General features: G+C 41.6%; 1 protein-coding gene across 6 annotated transcripts in view; it reads left to right on the top strand.

The window, feature by feature from the left end:
* LRCH1 (leucine rich repeats and calponin homology domain containing 1) overlaps window positions 1–18546 on the top strand; it is a 232464-nt gene that overhangs the window by 156716 nt on the left and 57202 nt on the right. For 5 of the 6 annotated variants that reach the window (XR_014710349.1, XR_014710351.1, XM_084619897.1 and 2 more), the window contains exons 8-10: window positions 7385–7490; window positions 8727–8839; window positions 17767–17834. Coding sequence is in view for 3 of the 6 variants with exons in the window: in XM_084619897.1 (XP_084476023.1) it covers window positions 7385–7490; window positions 8727–8839; window positions 17767–17834 (287 nt within the window). In the remaining 3 variants the exon portion in view is untranslated. The remainder of the gene's footprint in view (window positions 1–7384; window positions 7491–8726; window positions 8840–17766; window positions 17835–18546) is intronic. The other variant, XR_014710350.1, reaches the window with a different exon arrangement.

Here is an 18546-nt window from a genome sequence, read left to right as displayed (position 1 = left end):
AATGGATTGTCCCTCCTGTAATTAAAATGTAGCAGGCCTACACTAGAAAAATTGTTTTAAGAAAATAGCAGGAGTGAAACAACCCCTTTTTCATATAATAGCACAAAGATTAATTATGTAATATTCATGTATTCATTCATTCATTCATTTTCTCTTTCCAGTAATAGAAAGGAAGTAGGATCATGAATCCTAAACATGCATAGTGAACTTAACATGAGAGAAGTGAATGGTATCACATTTTCTTGTACATCATACTTTGAGACCTCTATTGTACATGGAAATTTTGCAAAATTGTGATTTCAGGTCCACATTTTGTAACCAAATACATCCGTGATCTTTTCAAAGAGAGCACGTTAAATTGGATTATAATCACTTTCACTCCTTTAAAATGTGAATGCTTTTACAATGTACAAAAAGCTCATCTTTCTTACTGAGACTATCTTTACAAATATATCAAAACAAATTGACTTGTAGTTCCCTAAGAGTAATTATATTTCAGTTCATTCATTAAATGACACACAGAGCTCATTCTGTATTTACTGTTCCTTTTTTCAAGTATGTGTGAGATTTTTGTGTAATTTAAATAAAAATGAGATTTTTTTAATTCAAATTAAGTGAAGTTTTTCTTTCATTTAACGCTGATGTACATTTTAGGAATCTTGTCAGATATGCAGTTGGGCAGAAAGGAGGGAGAGGGGATAGTGGGCTAAAGGAACAAATTACATATATTCTCTGGCTAGCTGGTCTGACCCTAACAGCATCATAGAGGTAATTTCTTTATATCTGAAGTGTAGTCCTGGATATTGCCAATATCACACACAGACATCTTCTCCTTTCATGTATTGTTTCTTTAGAAAATATATTGATTATGGCAACTGTGAGATAAATCCTGTTTTTCAATGGTATCTCCTTTACAGTATCTCATTCATCTTTAGAGATGATGGGTAACACTTTGATTCACCTTTTTTCATTAAAAGTTCTGTCTCAGTTAAAATTCATTAGAACAGCAGCAGATTTTTATTCCTTTAACAGTAGTATTTGAGATTTGCACAGGGAGATCAAGATTAAATATGACATGTGAAGATCCATTTGATTTTTCTGCACCATTACCCTGAAGGATGTGGCATTGGTACCAGTACTGTAGGCTCTTCTTTGAGTGCTGATCCCTATGTGTTTTCCACTGTGGGGACACATGTGCTCCATGCCCCTGGAGCCGGAGAATTTTGAAAGCTGTGGCTGCTGATCCACATATTCACCCTAGCTCACCTCATGCCTCTGACAAGAGATAAAGAGTGGGTGGACCGACTGCCTCTCTGGTTCCTTCTCACCGCCACATGGTTCAGGTCAGACCCTCCAGAGTTCAAAGCTTTGGAAGTATTTCTTTATCTGTTAACATATATTTAGATATCTGTAAATAATTTTTAGAAGTTTTAGAATTTAAAAGTTTTATCTAATAGTTTATAGTATTTTATAATTAGTTAGTTAGTCTCCCCGATTGGGGATCACTTCTTCCTCTGTACCCCATTTTGGATATCGGACTATGCCCAGGACTCCGGGGTTCAAAATTTGTGCTTCTTGCCTGCGATCCTTCTCAATCAGCGATGACCATCAATGCTGCATGTACTGCCTTGGGGAAGTCCGTGTCATGGCAAGGTGCAATATCTGCTGTTTGATCCCCAGTCATACCCAAGAAGGGTGGGAATTTTGCCCAAGGAAGCAGCTTATGGAAAAGGCCATGAGGCTGCAATCGGAACTAGGCTGGGAGCCCCCTCAGGTCCCTCCCCACCCCCGTTCATCCATCTTCCTGACTCAGCAAGGAGTGTGCCTTCTTCTCTCATGAGGCCTTGTTAAGGACTTCAGCAGGGTTTTGTCAGGAGAACAGGGAGCATTCTCATAAGCATGAAACTAAATCTTCCTTCAAATCCACTTTGAAGAAGTTGGATTCAAACCTACCTAAACCAAGCACGTCTCTAAGCTCAGCCCACAAGAACTTAGTACATTCTAAATATCAGTAGCATGACAAAGGCCACAAGTTTAGGGCTCCATTGGAACTGAATCACGATCTGCCAGCACCAATGCCTCCGGTACATTCAAAACACAAACCCTGGGTTCCGCCAGTACTGATGAAGACCGATCACTGAGAGCATTGGCTACCCACAGTACAGTCTTTGTCTTCCATGGCTGGGTCACAGACTATCTGTACTGTGGCTCCAGCAGTTCAAATGGGCAGGACCCCTATCCCTCTAGGAAGAGCTGAGACCTGTGTTGCTCCTGAGGACATCTTTGCTCTTCCAGGTCTGGAGTCTCCTACTACATCAGGTCCCTCCCTCTCAAGAGAAGTTCTGACTCCACCAGGAGAGCCAACATTTGAGAGGAGTCTGTCTCCCATTCCATCTTTGGGCTGAGACTTTCCTCCAGTGGCACCATCAGTATCACTGTTAGGCCCAAAATTGGCTCTCTCCTCATCAGTAGATACTGACCCACCTGATGAATCATTATTCCCTCCTCCAAAACACACCTTCCTGGTCAGAAGGCCTGGAGCAGCTTGGGACCAAACACCATCCCATCATCTGCCTCAGAACCATTGGTATCCCATGCAATGGGGACCTCTAAGATCCCTATTTGATCTATCTTATTGGCCATACTGGGTGCCATGGGACCAATACCATCCCGCAGAATTGGTCCAGTATGCTAGGGAGTTGTCCCTTCTCTCCCATTAAAGAGAGCAACCAGAACTGCCAACTGAGGAGGAGGAGGAGTATGTGCCAAATCTGTCAGTTCCATTAGAAGTGATGAGATTGCCGTCTTTGTCTCCAGATGAGGCAGTGTTTCCAATGTCTCCACCCCAACCCTCCATTACTATAAGCAATTCCAAGGACTTCCTCGCAGAATTGCAGGGGAGCTTGCAGATTCCTCTTGAGGAGGTTCAGGATCCTCAACACAAGCTACTAGACATCCTCCAGTCCTCTGGCTCCACACAAATAGCACTCCCTGTTAATGAAGTCATCCTGGAGCCATCTAGAGCAGTCTGGCATCCCCTGGCTACCTATGCCCCAACCCCTAACAGGACAGAAAAATGGTACTATGTCCCAGCCAAACCTGTGGAATTTCTGTTCTCTCATTGGTCCAGGCCGCCACAGAGAAATCTAAGCAACAAACTCCCTAACTGATAAGGAGGGCAAGCTTCTCAATTTATTGGAAAGGAAGTTCTTTTCTTCTAGCCTCCAGTTCAGGATAACCAACTACCAAGCATTGATGGCTAAATACGAATTCCATGAATTTTGAATAGTTCGGGACTTTGCTGACGGACTTCCACAGCAGAACAGAGCTCAGTTGCAGGCTCTCATAGAGGAAGGCAAATTGGTTGCCAGAACCGCTCTCTAATCAGTGGCAGATAGGGCTGATGCATCTTCCAATGCAAGGGCTACTGCCACTGTAATGTACAAGGAGTTGTGGCTCCAGGCTTTGGGGTTTTCCAGGGAAGTCCAGAACACTGTTGAAGATCTACCCTTTGATCAGATTGTTTAATAAGAAGACGGAGTCCTTACACACTCTAAAAGACTCCAGGGCCACCCTCTACTCCCTGGGAATATATACACTTGCCCCAAAGAGAGAATTCCACCAGCAGCCATGCAAGCCTAGACTGATGGCTCAACAGTTCTACCACCGGAGACCTTATGCGCCACCCTGTAAGAGGCAGAGGGTCCAAAAGACCTGCTTTGCCCCACACCTTCCACAGCAGGTTTCTCAGCATAATGCTAGCCCTCCGCAAAACGTTATTTGGGATGGGAGCTTGAGAGCTGCAGACTACTAAGTCCTGCATCTTCTGACCCTCACATACTCTTTAGAGATTGTCTAGTCCTCTTTTTCAACACCTGGAGTTCAATGACAATGGACAAATGGGTAAGGAATGTCATCCATTCTGGCTATATGATACAGTTTGTCCCTACTCCATCCAAAACCCCTGCCCTGCCCTCTTTTGGGGGCCACTCTCACAAGAAGATTCTCAAACAAGAAGTGGAATCCCTCTTTAGAGTGAGAAGTGATAGAGCAGGTTCCTCATTAGTACCAAGGGAGGGGTTTTTACTTGACATACTTCCTAGCATCCAAAAAGAAGAGCACATGGAGACCCATTCTCTACCTCTACCATCTTCATTTTCAAACTTAAGCTTTGCATGGTTCCATTGGCATCTATAATTTCATCCCTGGAAAAGGACATGCTATTTATACCTCTCAACATGAAGGACACCTACAGTTATGTGGACATGACCGTCTCACGGAGTGATGCTCTATTTCTTCCATGGTTAGACCACTTGAACTATGCCTTCCCTCCACTACTACTCTTGCCTTGGGCTTTACACAGGATTCAGCAGGACAGGACATGAGTTATCCTCATTGCCCTCAACTGGCCCAGAAAGTTTTGATTCACAAACCTTCTACACATGCCATCTCAGGCACCAAACGTTATTCCAACATTTCCTGATCTCCTGACCCAGGAGAATGGCAAGATCAAATGTCCCAACCCCCATCTGCTTCATCTCAGGATTTGGTTTTTGGATGGACATCATCCTTAAAGCTATCATGTTTTAAAGCTATACAGAACATCTTTTCTAATATTAGGAAGGATTCCACTAGAAAATGTTACCTAGTTAAATGGAAGCATTTTTCTGTCTGTGGGCATCAGAGGTGTCCCCCTGAAAGCAGCTGCTATTCTTCTCATTCTGGACTTTATTCTTTTCCTTAAAGACATCAGGTTTATCTGAGTGGGTGGGTGAAATTCTGTGGCCTGCGTTGTGCAGGAGATCAGACTAGATGATCATAATGGTCCCTTCTGATCTTAGTATCTATGAATCAGCTCCTTACGGTTCATTTGGCAACAATCCGTGCATACCATCCACCTTCACAGGGCTACTCTGTCTTCATGCACCCATTGACTAGCAGATTCTGGAAAGGCCTAATCAGAATCTTTCTGCCTATAAAAAGGCCCGCTCCTCAATGGAACTTGAATCTTGTTCTCTACATATTAACTAAGCCTCCCTTTGAATCATTAGCTTCTAGCTCCATGTCTCTCCTATCCTTGAAAGTCACATACCTCATAGCTGTCACCTCAGCCAGAAGGATTGGTGAGCTTGGAGCACTGATGGTGGATCTCCTTATGCTGTATTCCATACGGACAAATTTTTAATTGTTTACACCCTAAATTCACTCCAAAGTATTTTCAGAGTTTCATCTGAACCAGTCAGTTCACTTAGCTCTGTTCTTCCCAAACCCACCCTCAACCGCAGAAGAAAGGAGTATCCATGTCCTCGATGTTTGGTGAACTTTAGCCTTTTACTTGCACAGAATAAAACCAATCAAAGTCTCCCAGACTATTTCTTGCCATAGTGGAAAGGGTCAGGGGTCAGGCTATATCATCTCAAAGTGGATCTCAGTCTGTATTTTGCTATGCTATCAGTTATCTAGTGTTCTCTTTTCTTATGGGGTAAGAGCTCATTCCCCAAGAGTTCAAGCAACGTCTGTGGCACCATTTCAAGAGGTGTCTCTGGTTGATGTCTGCAAGGCAGCTACATGGAGCTCCAGGCACATGGTTGTGGGACACTGTGCCTTGGTAGCGGGACTCCTCCGCTGATGCATCTTTTAGAATGCTAGGCTTTTGTTCAGCGCTTCCATCTACAACCTCACACCCTCCTGTTATTTGGGTACTGCTGGTCAATGGCCCTGCACTCGAAGAAGAGAAAGCTACCTACCTTATAATAACTGGAGGTTCTTCAAGATGTGTGGTCCCAGATTGTACTACTCTACCCTCCCTCCTTTCCCCCTGCTTTGGATCTCTTTATTCTCAGTAGAGAAAGAACTGGAGAGGCAGTCGGTCCGCTCCGCCCTTTATCTCCTTGGTTGGAAGCACAAGGTGAGCCAGGGCGCATGTGCAGTCCTAAAGATGCTGCTTTCAAAATTCTCCAGCTCCTGATGCATGGAGCACATACATATACACAGTGCAATACAGATAGGGGTCACATATCTCACGAAACTTCCAGTTACTATGAAGTAAGTTTTTTCTTGTGACGTGTAGTTGTCCCAGGATATTAAAGAGACAAGGTGGGTGAGGTAATATCTGTTATTGGACCAACTTCTTTCTGTTGGTGAGAGAGACAAGCTTTCAAGCCACAGTACCTTTCCCAGACTTGAAGAAGAGCCCTGTGTGGCTTGAAAGCTTCTCTCTCACCAACAGTATTTGGTCCAATAAAAGATATTACCTTACCCACCTTGTCTTTCTCATAGGAAGGCAGAAGCTTTCAAAATGGCTGCATCAGGCACTAAAGTTGTTTGAAATTAATGCTACAATAGCCTTAGATTTTTAAGATGAAAATTAGACTCTTCTCTTTTGCGACTTTGATCCTTGTAAGTCTGTCAACGGCTTCCATTGCTAACTGAATAAAAATATAAGTACAAATGAAGGAAATAAGATACAATATTTCACTTGTGATAGAGCTATGATGACTTTATATAATTACAAAGTTGCTTTGGATAGTTCCTATTTGGCCCTATACTGTCAGGAAACACCTGGGAAAATCAGTTACATAGTTTAAAAAAACCAACCACCCTGAATAGCCTGTGGAAGGAACGATTGCAAATGAGCGAGGCTGCATTTACCTTTCAACACTTTCTAAACTGTTTGCATAACTCCACTGATCAAAAAACCCTGCCCAAATCTTAAATATTAGAATTTGTAATCATGCCAATAGAAGATGCCACTGGGCTGCACTATTTTCAGCTGATAGTTGCTAAATTAATAGGACCTGAATCTTTGGTCCAAAATAATCTTTCTGAATCTGCTGCAAAAGCCATCTGCATGACAGAATTTGTGGAAGTGTTGAGGAATGCCTCTGCAAAAGTGGAAAGGGACATTACTGCTGCTCTGATTTAATGACTGTCTGAATTTATTTATTTCCTATATATGATTATGTTTAAACGCTGGATGGTCATCATTATGTGATTATAACACTAATTATTAGGCTGCGTGGAGCTTTTTGTACAAGGACCTTTTTTGTTTTAAATCTAAATAAATAAATGTTTTTTGTAATTGTATGTTTATAAATAAGTGACAAATAGAAGCAGTTGTGCAATACTAAGTTATTTCACTGTTGAGCTTTATCACTCATGGCAAAGGTTTGTCAGATTCCTCAATGTATATGTTTATATGTACTAAAAGCACTGAATTGTAAATGTAGAATTCACGGGTCAAAAGTATAGGACACATAGCCTTCCTCCTATAAGCTACTATTTAATCTTTTACATATTTGAATGCTAATAAAATAATTAACGTCAATTGACATTTCAGTCTTGGTTTAATTTTTAAATTAATGTTTTTCTTGTTTCTTCTCAGCCCTCTGATGAAGATACTGTCAGCCTTAATGTACCAATGTCAAACATAATGGAAGAAGATCAGATTATAAAGGAAGATACGGGTCACCACATCAATCTAATCCAAGGTCTGAACGTAAAGAAGAGAAAGTTGTTAATAACAAGAATTTTCCCTGCTATTCTATATGTAATCCTGTATGAGTGCAATTCACAAAAAACTTCCCAACCCAAGTTTCTACTAACAACATGCTTAAAACCTACTCCTTCAGTTTACCACTACTTTTCCTAGAAAATTTATGAAGCACGTTTAGTTTTGTACTTCTGAGAATAATCGCTTAGGCCTGAAACTACAAAGGCACTGAGGCACTTAAACCCCAGACTTAGATGCCTGCTATCTCACTCTAGGTGCCTGAATGCCTATCTCCTGCCTAAGCCCCAGAGTGATCCATGAACCAGAGTAAGGTAGGCATTTGTCTACCTAACTCGCATGCATATCCTGATCCTGTAGGCGTGCTCCGAGGCTGTCTACTGGATCGGGTACCATTCAAAATCTGGCCACCAAGGAGGAGGAGGACATGGAAGGTAGTGGTAGTGGTGCACCTTTAAACTTTTAGCCTAGTGGTTAGAGCACTCATCTGGGATGTGGGACAGCCAGGTTCAGTTCAGTTCCCTCGTCAGGCAGAGGTGGGGGAAAAGGAATTAAACGGGTCTCCCACACCTCTCAGGAGAGTGCTCTAACCACTGAGCTATGGCATATTCTGATGTGGGGCTTCCTTAGTCTCTCCTGTTGAAGCCGTTCTACTATGTATACTTAATCATTGGGCCAGTGAGAGAGAGTGACTCTGTAGCCTGATGGTTAGAGCACCCACCTGGGAAGTGGGAGTACAAGAAATAGATCAGGTATCTGCTTCCTAGACTGACCTAAAATTATACTCTAGTCTGTGTAACTTAATTTTTGTATTGTTAGTGACATTTGTTGCATTTACAATTGATTGAGTGCTTTCCATGAGTCATATTCTTATCTCTCTCACTAGTGTAATTTAAAAGTAACTCCACTGACGTGAGTAGAATTGTTCCTGAATTTTACTTGTGAGAAATCAGAATCTGGTGTCACAACATAAAATAAATTTGCATTAAAAGTAAAACGTCTACACTTTATTAGTAGTGGTCCAGTGTAGGCCAAAGTCGTCCTCCCTGTTTTTATCATTCTTGTACCTTTTGAATTTCATTTTAGGCTGTGTTGCTGTGCCCTACTAAATTTAAAAGGTTCCTTAGGTGACTCTGATTTAAATGCAAAGTTGAAAAAGCTGAATCAGAAATAATTTTTATATCTTTTTGGGTCTTTTGGTCTCATTTCTCATTAGTAGAATTTCGTCAGGGACCTTCTCTTATGATTCACAATAAGTCAAGAGAAGCAGGAAACCAGTTTGCTGAAGGATCACATCCCCTCACGACTGAATTTATGAGCTACATCAAGGCAAGTTTTTGATCAATTTTAAAAGAAAAAAAATCTCATGACTACCTTCCTAGCAAGCAGAAGTGATAAACTGTTGGCACCTTGCTCTTAATAAGAGAAGTGCAATTGATATTCATCCTCATCAGTGCAGAGCCATAGAGGGCAAACATAGGCAGATTAATCATAACTGTAATTTTAAAGCTGTAAGGTCAGGTTACCCACAACACTTATTCTAACCTAACCCTCACCCTAACCCTTGAAATCTGTCCTTTGTTTTCTTTGTTTTGTTGTTTTTAACTAGCAGATGTGTTCATCAGTAAAAGTTTACATTTTTCTTCAAGTTCTGGTCCCTGTGCATATTGCATATGTGGTACACATTTACTTAATGTGCCTGAGACTGGAGAATTTACTAGTAGTGCCTGTTGGTCCATGCCTGCACCCTTGCATTCCTCATGTTCGGTACCGAGATTATAAGGGGAGGCGTGGACTGACTGCCTCTCTAGTTCCTTCTTACCGCCACATGGTCTGAGTAGAATCCTCTGTGTCTGAAGCATCTTCATCGTCTTTTTATCTGTAAATGTGTTGTTAATTCTTAGTGTTTTACTGTTTTTGGTACTTTTCTAGTAGCTTTTCACAGTTAGTATAAAGAGGACTATGCCCAAAGTTCTGGGGTTTAAGAACTTAGTATCCTGCCTCCATTTCCTTTTGGTCAGCGATGACCATCAATGCTGCCTTCGCTGCCTGAGGGAGGCTCACATCTCCACCAAGTTCAGCATCTGCCACTCCTTTCCTTCGTGAACCTGAGAGGGAGGAGAGCTTAAACTGTACCTCATGGAGAAAACCATGAGGCCCCAGTGGGATTCAGGCTGGAAGGACCCCTCTGTACATTACCAGCAGTCCCTGGAGTACCCAAAACATTGGAGTCCCCCTCAAGCAGCATTTGGGACCCTTGGGGGCCCATGGGATCCCTTAGCATGATACCCTGGATCCATGCACGAGTCTGACTTGACCCTCTTCCCCTAGACAACAGCAACCAGCTCTGCCAGAGCACATGGAAGAGAAAGATGTTGAGCAAGATTCACTGATACCAACCATATTGACAAGCATAAGCTATCATGCCATCCTCACCATCCCTGCCTGATGACCACAGGCAATGCCAATAACTTTTGCAAAGGGTGGCAACCGAACTTTATATCCCACTTAAGGAGATCCATGATACACAGCATAAGCTCCTGGACATCCTGCAGTAAACAAGGTGGTCATGGAACCAGCCAGGGTGGGATGGCACACAAGCACATCTTGCAGCCCTATCCCTAAAATGGCTGAGATATTTTGTAGCTGTGAAAGAGACAGAATTTTTGTTCACCCATCCTAATCCCCAACTCCTTAGTAGTTCAAGCAGCCACAGAAATGTCCAAGCAGCAACAAGCTAAGACTACCCATGCAGACAAGGATACTGAATACCTCAACCTTCTAGGGAGGAAGATATTCTCATCTACCAGCCTCCAGTTTAGATTTGCTAAGTGTAATTTTACAAACTACTCCAAATTTCTGTAATTTAAAGACAAACTCCAATTCTAAGCCATTCTCGATGAGGGTAAACTGGTAGCAAAGACCTCACTTCAAGACACAGTGACTTCTGTGGCTTCCATCTTTGGGGCTCCCCACTGAGGTTCTGAATACTACCGAGGATCTGGCCTTTGATGAATCTTACCTCTTTAACAAGAAGACAGATGAGTCTTTACACTTACTAAAAGGTTCCAAGACTACCCGCAACTCCCTGTGCATATATACTCTGGCCCTGAAGAGGAAACAACATGAACAGGTATACAAGCCAAGGCTCGTTCCACAGCCTTTCTACCAACCGATCCCATATGACCCACCATGCAAGTGCCAGAAGGTGCAAAGACAAAGGTTTCGAACCCCATCCACTTTGACATCATCCACCCAACCCATTCTGCCAACTAAAGGTTACTTTTGAAGGGATGCTTGAGAACTGAGAACCATCATCGATGCCATCCCTAACTACTCCCTGAAGCTTTGGTGGCATACTTCCTCCACAACTGGAGGGCTATAACAACATACAAGTGTGTTCTAGATGTCATCCACTTTGGCTACATCTTCGAGTAGAGAGGCGTCTCTCCTGTCCCTGCCGCAGCCCCGGAGCTGGGACCGGGGGTAAGCATCTCTCCCATCCCCGCCGCAGCCCTGGGGTTGAGGCCGGGGCCACAGGAGAGGCGTCTCTCCTGTCCCTGCTGCAGCCCCGGAGCTGGGGCTGGGGGAGAGGCATATGTTTCCCCCCCACCCCCATAGCTGTGCATGCCCCAAGCTCCCTCAAAGCCCATCACCGTCCCCCACCTCACCACACTGTCCCCACCCACCCTACACATCCTCCACATTCACCTGTGTTTGTGGTTGATGCCCGGCCCTTGATGGTCTGCTGTGTGGCTGCGCAGGCACACACTTTAGAGAGAACACAGGTGAGAACTTCATTATTCGGTCCTAAACGAAATCATCACCTGAGTAGGGAATGCCATCTTGGGACTTGTTCACCTCCCAAATGAACAAGAACATCTACTATCCTGGACAGACCACCTGAAGTATGCCTTTTCTCTCATTCCACTGGTCCCGCAGGTTCTGCGGAAAATGTGCCGTGACAAAACGTGCGTCATTCTCATTGCACCCAACTGGCCCAGGCAGTTTTGGTTTCTGGACCTCCTGCAAATGTCAGCCCGTTCTCCTCTCAGCATCCGCCCCCTCCCAGATCTGCTAACTCAGGAGAATGGTAGAATCAGACATCCCAACCCAAACCCTCTTCACCTCGTAGCCTGGTATTTGGATGGGCATCAGACTTGGAGTCTTGGCATGTACACATTTAAAGGGTGTTCAAACTGTTTGTAACCACGACAGAGAAGACTCCATGAGACAATGCTGTTTAGCTAAATGAAGGTGTTTCTGTACCTGGATGCAACAAAACTAGCTAGTCTAGAAAATAGCCTGGATATCTGCTGTCTCTGGAGCTATCTCCTCACTCTCAGATATCGGAGCTTTCTTTTAGCTTGCTGTGGGTACACCTAGCAGCAATCAGTGCCCTCCACATTTGGGTAGAGGACTATTCTGTATTTACTTACCCGATAACTGCCAGATTTCTGAAGGGTCTCACTAGGATCTTCCTACCAGTAGTAAAGCCAGCACCGCAATGAGACCTCAATCTTTTTCTCTCAGTACTTACCAGACTACCCTTTGAATCATTGGCTACATGTTCAGTGTCCAACCTGTCAATGAAGGTCACCACCTTCATCACAGTCACTTCAGTCAGGAGGATGAGTGAACTGGCAGCACTCATGACCGACCCACCATATTCCACATTCCATAAGGAAAAAGTTTCCCTTCACTTCCATCCAAAATTCACCCCGAAGGTAGTCTCTGACTTTCACATAAATTAATCAATTCACTTGCTGGTATTATTCCAAAAACTCATGCTTCCAGTGAAGAGGGGAGACTTCATTCCCTCAACGTCAGATTATCTTTAGCTTTTTATCTGCAAAGAACTAAACCTATTAGGAAAACTCTCTTCTTTCTCCCTGTGGCAGAGCGATCATGGGGACAAGTGTGATCAGCTCATAGGCTGTCTAAGTGGACCTCTAGCTGCATCTTCTTTGCAATCAGTTAGCACAACTCCCTGGGCAGTTTTAGGGTGGCTACCTGGAGTTCTGTGCACACCTCTTTGAAGGATTATGCTTTAGCCAAGCCTCCTTTTCAGATGAGTTGTTGGGAAAGTGGTATTACAGATCTCTAGACTACCAGCATCTTCTCACCGCCTCCTCTTTCCACAGTCACCCGCCCGTGGAATACACATAGGGACCAGTCCTTGAAGAAGAAATGGAGGTTAGTTACTGGTAAATGGAGGTTTGTGAGATGTGTGCTCCCTATCTGTGTTCCACTCCCTGCCCTCCTTCCCCTCCACTTTGGATCATGTCTGGGTTCACGGTAGAGAAGGAACTGGAGAGGCAGTCGGTCCACACCTTCACTTATACCATTGGTACTGAGCGCCAGAAACCCAGGGCACAGGCATGGACCAACAGACGACATTTCAAATTCTCCAGTCTCAGGCACATGGAGTGCACGCGCGAAATACAGGTAGGAACCACACATCTCAAAGAACCTCCAATTACAGGTAAATAATTTCCATTTATATTTTTAATTAGACAGTGTTTTCATGCATTCATAGGCTACAGTGATGCCAAAAGATGATGGGTTATAAATGTGCATTTAGTTTGTAAAGATCTTAGCAGAAACGTCAAGATCTCCAAAGACAAAGGATATCATCTGCTGTTCGGTAAGCTGCGTAAGGATGTACTTCTCCTGAAAAATATAGTGAATAAGGTTCAGTGACTACCTTTCTCATAGGAGTCTGTTTGTAGCACTGATAGCAGGAAGGTGTGTGTGGTCATGGAGGAGTTAGAGCTATGGATAAATTTAATGAATTATGTAGAAAGCCATGGGCTGTTTCCCCAACAGAAACTTTGGAATTGTATTCATCTATATTTCTCTTATATACTGTAGTAATCTACATCATTACTAGTGAAAACTAAGGTGGCTTTACAGTAGGTGTGAGAATGCACACTGTCAGCCATTGTTCCTGCTTTGCCCCTTTCACTGCCTTCATGGTTAGTTGGTTAATCTTTGTGAAAATATCACTCTTGTATTGCTGCAAGGGTTAGTGAACACTTTGGCTGTTAGCTATGTTGTATCCAGCTGTGTAAATAGCATCTGCCAAGGGAATACTGTAGCTTACACTTCTGACTGTTTTCAGAATTGGTCTGAGACTTCTCTTAGGTTGCTCCATTGTACCTCTCTGTAGTTTTCTGAATTGCGTGTTCTTCATTTTCATTATCCTCTGCTCTCTATTTTATTGTGGAATTGGATCTTTGGCATTCCTGAATAATATCTCTCTGAGAAAGTTGCAGTAAAATCCTTATAAACAATCCATAAATCATTCATGAATACAGCCACTTTGTAATTCATGAATTTCAGCTGGTTCATTATGTAATGTAACATAACACGCTTTTTGGACCGATTTCATCATTTATCCCATAATAGTAGGATTTCTATGAAACTTTTTATGCCAAGGTTTGAACAATGTTTATTTTTATATGAGAATTTGTTTGCTGGCCAGTTTTGCCAAATTTTAAGGACGAGTGTATTCCACTATGGTCACAAGAAGTTGCATTTTACAGTAATGTTGTGGTTGGGCAGGCAGGTCTTGTCTAGATTGAAAGGCCAGAAGAGACCATTGATCATCTCATCTGGATAGCCTCTTGACCAATTTGTACCTTTTCACCGAGAGATCTAGGAAATGATCCAAAGAGGTCCTGTGTACTTGCCATCAAATTCCTTTATGAGAGAAAAGTGCTAGATAGCCACAGTGGAGAGAATGGATGTGGTTTCCTGACCTCTTAGAAGTGAAGGGAAAAGAACTTCTAGGTGTGCAAAAGAACTTGCCTTTTTGCAGTCCTTCCCACTATTTCCTCTAGCAGCACCGCTCTTGCAGGTGTCATTCTACCAACGGCAGGGCCTCCCTGGTAGTTTTGCAGTAGCAGCCATAGAGGGCATATACATTAAGAACAGTGTAAAAAAAATCCCCAAATGCTCTCAGCCCTCAGTGGCCTCTGCAAAAGAAAATGTAAACTGCTTAATTTAAAAATGTTTTTGTAAAACAACCAATTTCAAATATAATTACTTGTATCAAATACCTACATTTCTAGGGTGACTAAAGCTATCTGAAACGTGCAGTTATCCAATACATCCATGTTGCTTGTTATGTTATTGCTTACTGGATATATAAACACATCCTACAGTATCATTAAATGTGGCAAGTGTTTATTGCTGGGATATTCTCTGATATTATTAGGGAGAGTTTTTTATGGATGTTGGCTATATGGGATGTAATGTATCATCTCTTGGAAAAAGGGCAGGGATTAAAAGAAAGGGTCAATGAAACTAAAATTTCTATTTTGTTTTGGTTTGCATTTTTCATTTAAAAATCCTGACTTTTTTTCACCCGCCCAGCTCTAATATACACTAATATAACGCTTTACATCTCCAAAGCACTTTACAAACATCACATACTTAATTTTCACATCTCTTTTGTGAGGTAGGTAATTAATGTTATCCCTGCCTGACATATGGACACATAGGCATAGAGGCATAGAGACAGTTTTTTCTCTTGAGAATCAACATGGTGAGGTAGAAGGAAATGGAAGACTTCACTCTACTCTCTCCTCCCTCAAACTGGATCTTATATCAGAAGCTGCCATTAAATGCCTGTTGTGCATTAACTTTCTCCCCTCTAAGGTGTGCTATAGAACTATTGGCTATTCCCTCAACAATGCCCTCAGCCTGGCTATAATCTAGCATTTTCGGCACCTCATTGTAGAGTGTGTTGCAGAGCTTAATTCAGTGATGCAGAGGTGCTGTTAAAGAATTTCAGAATGGGAAAAATGTTGCCTCAGATGTGGATTTTGATACCCTCTTGATGCTAATGACAGGTGAGATTAGCAAAAGTGCTTGAGCTAACAGTCCACAGGTTTTATGGGGGGGAGGGGTTGAGGCAAGGCATTTTCCTTATCGATCTGCAAGAGTTCGAATTTGTTGGGCTCTTTAGTTCACACTGCAGATCTTATATATTGTTTCCCAAGATGTATTTTGGGAAGGTGGGAGACTTTAAGGCTGGTATAAATTATGGAATCATATCCACACGAGAGTTTGAACCAGTTTACCTAAATTGATTTAAAACATAACTTGTTCAAATGGTTCAACTTGCAATAGAAACAAGGCCTTAGTTTTAGTGGGTTTGGGAGGATTTTATATTTGAGATTTGTCCTAATTTGTGTGCTTTATTCTTTAATTTGTGTACGTATACCCAAAGCTTCAGATGGTCATCTTTTAAAATAAATTAACATAAATAATGGTTAATGCAGATTTCTGAAATATATGGTGGGGAGCATAGTTATTTTTCATTGTAGAAAATACCTGCATTTTCTATTGGAGAGATCAAATGCTTCATTAATCACTGAATGAAAAATAACAGATGAAAAGAATGGCTTTATTTGTGGTATTGGGCACTGACTTTGGGAATAAAGTCATATTTTGTGATGAGAAATGTTAGAGAAGCCAGTGCACACAATTCAGTGATACATCTGGCAGAATCAGACTGCATTTTATTGGTGCAGGGTTCCTGAGATGGATGTGCCAAACGCATGGCCTTGAAAATAGTCCTTTTGTCTGTTGTTCATTCCCTGCCAGTGCAAGTGCACATCCTTTCAGACAGCTTCCGTCCTTACTGGCCCCTGAATTAATTCAATGTTTCTGCATGTTGGAGATGAAAATGAAAGCAAATGTATAAAGTGCCAAATGGAAATATAAGTGTCGGATGCACCTTTACAAATATTAACCATCAGTTCATAATTATGGATGCACCTGGTAGCAACTCCACAGTTGGAGTTCTGTTATAAAATGGGGTTAGAATGAGGCACGAATTCTTGGTTTTTTTCCCCTAAAAGTAGGTGACAGACTGGTGTGCAGTTTCCCACAATTAGTTTTTATGATGTAAATTTTCTATGAGGTCTATGTTTTGTTTCTTTTAATACTTTCTAACAGGAAGCCTTTGAATTAGGGCTCTGGTTAAAATGTATCTGGTTAAAATGTATCATTGGCAGATCTACTTTCATCATTAACCAATATTGCTTTAAAGTATTATCTATCCACACAAAACTTAGTAGAAATGTGGGCCTTGAGAAGATCTGGTTCTTTTTTAAAAAATGAATTGAATGTGATTTGTAGCCATTATTCACATTATAACTGAAAGTGTATGCACTGTGTGCACCAACCGTGTTGGAGGGGAGCTGAGCAGGTGCAGACTAGCTTTGTTGACCAGACCATGTGGTAGGAAGATGGGTACAAACTAGCCTGATTGACATAGGGTGGGTTTTGGGCAATTAACCTGTTTGACGGGTGGTGGACAAACGCAATTTTGTTTGATTAATGGAGGGTTGGATGAGCACCTACAAAGCCTGATTGATGAGGACTAAACACACACACAACCTCCACCGTGAGGAGCTACACTTGTCTGTAAGAGTGTATCTTTCATCATATAAATGTACCTGCTGACAAATAAATATTTTCCTACTGCACTTCAATCGCCAACCCCAGTGTTCCACTCCTTCCTTCCTCATATATTGCCAATCCCCAAGTACACATTAAAAAAACCTAGAAAATGAATGGAGCAAAACTTTGTTATGAAGCACTCAGGATTACTGTACACATGTCTGACACAAACCCATCGAAACAAGGAAATGAGAAGTGACCTAAATTATTCTCTTTCTCCACCCACAAGCACACATCTTTACATTATCACAACTACAGTACAAAACAGATCATGCACCACTTAGCAACAGAGCTCTTTGTGTATTAATCTATCTTTAAATAGTGACAGAATGGTCTTGATTCTTCTCCCACATATGGGAGTTTAACACCAGTGTAAATCCACTGATTTCAATGGAGTTACTCCTGATTTAGTGTGGCGTAAATGAGAGAAGAATTAGGCTCATGCTTAATTGGTGGGTTATTTGCATACATCAGAAGGATATGAGAGAAAATGGGGGCATTCAGTCATAATTCTCAAGTTGGTTGACTTATTTTTATATTTAAATGAGGTTAGGCTTTGCCCTCAATAAAATGTGACAATTTAATGAAAGTTGGTGTAATCAGTATCTTGGTTGGGGGTGGAGAAATAGCAATGAAGCACAGATTTTAGATTGCTTCAATTAACTACTCTAAACTGATAAAGGAATTAGGTCAGTGCTTAGTCAGAAGAGGAAACTTATTATCTGTCTACTTTAATAGCAAATTTCTGTCCTAATGTTCATTATAATGTCTGTTCACAGGGCAGAGAGGCAGAATGTGATGAATTATTGCGAATAGAAGAAGACGCACACTGGCAAACAGAAGGAATGTAAGTATTCATTTATGTACATAATGAAATAATATTGGTTATCAATTTTAGGTGACCTAAATTTAATTTGCCTTTTGAGTATTTCCTTACCAGCTTCTTGTTTTGTATACAAGGAAGCATAACATTTATATAACAATAGAATTTGTCTGCATTTTGGTATTTTTAGTGCATTGATTAACACAGTGAAAATTATATTAAAATGCTGTAATACTGTATTATATTTAAGGAGAGGGCAGGTGTTGTTCAACTAGACACTGACATTACATCTGCTAATAATATTTGTAAAAGGGCTGTGTCAGCCTTTTTAAGGCCAAAGTTTGACCTATGATAAAAATGTTATAATTTGATTGGAAAAATGCTGAAACCTAGGGGTGTGTGTGTGTGTATGTTTTAACACACTTTCCTGGCCTTGTAATAATAGTGAATTCAAAACCACTGTTTCAAGACTGGTGCTGACAACTATCAGTCGATGAACATACATGAAACAGATAAGTTACAATGAAAGGGAACTGTTAATTGAAGGGTTTGCTAAGCAAAGCAGCAGTGTTTGTTTCTGCTTTGCCAAAAGTTCAAATGAAAAAAAAATCAGTAGTTGCCAAAAGAATAAACAAAAATTAGGTGCTTTTAAAGCTTTTAAAAGCACTACAAACATTGAAAACTGAAGGGTAAAATGCTATTTTAAAACCTGCCAGTGTCTCCCTCATACTAGAAC

This window comes from Lepidochelys olivacea (assembly GCF_965140295.1).
Source record: "Lepidochelys olivacea isolate rLepOli2 genome assembly, chromosome: 1".
In the NCBI taxonomy this organism is placed as follows: Eukaryota; Metazoa; Chordata; order Testudines; family Cheloniidae; genus Lepidochelys; species Lepidochelys olivacea.
The sequence above is the reverse complement of the archived record's forward strand: the minus strand, read 5'-3'. Positions and strand labels throughout refer to the sequence as shown.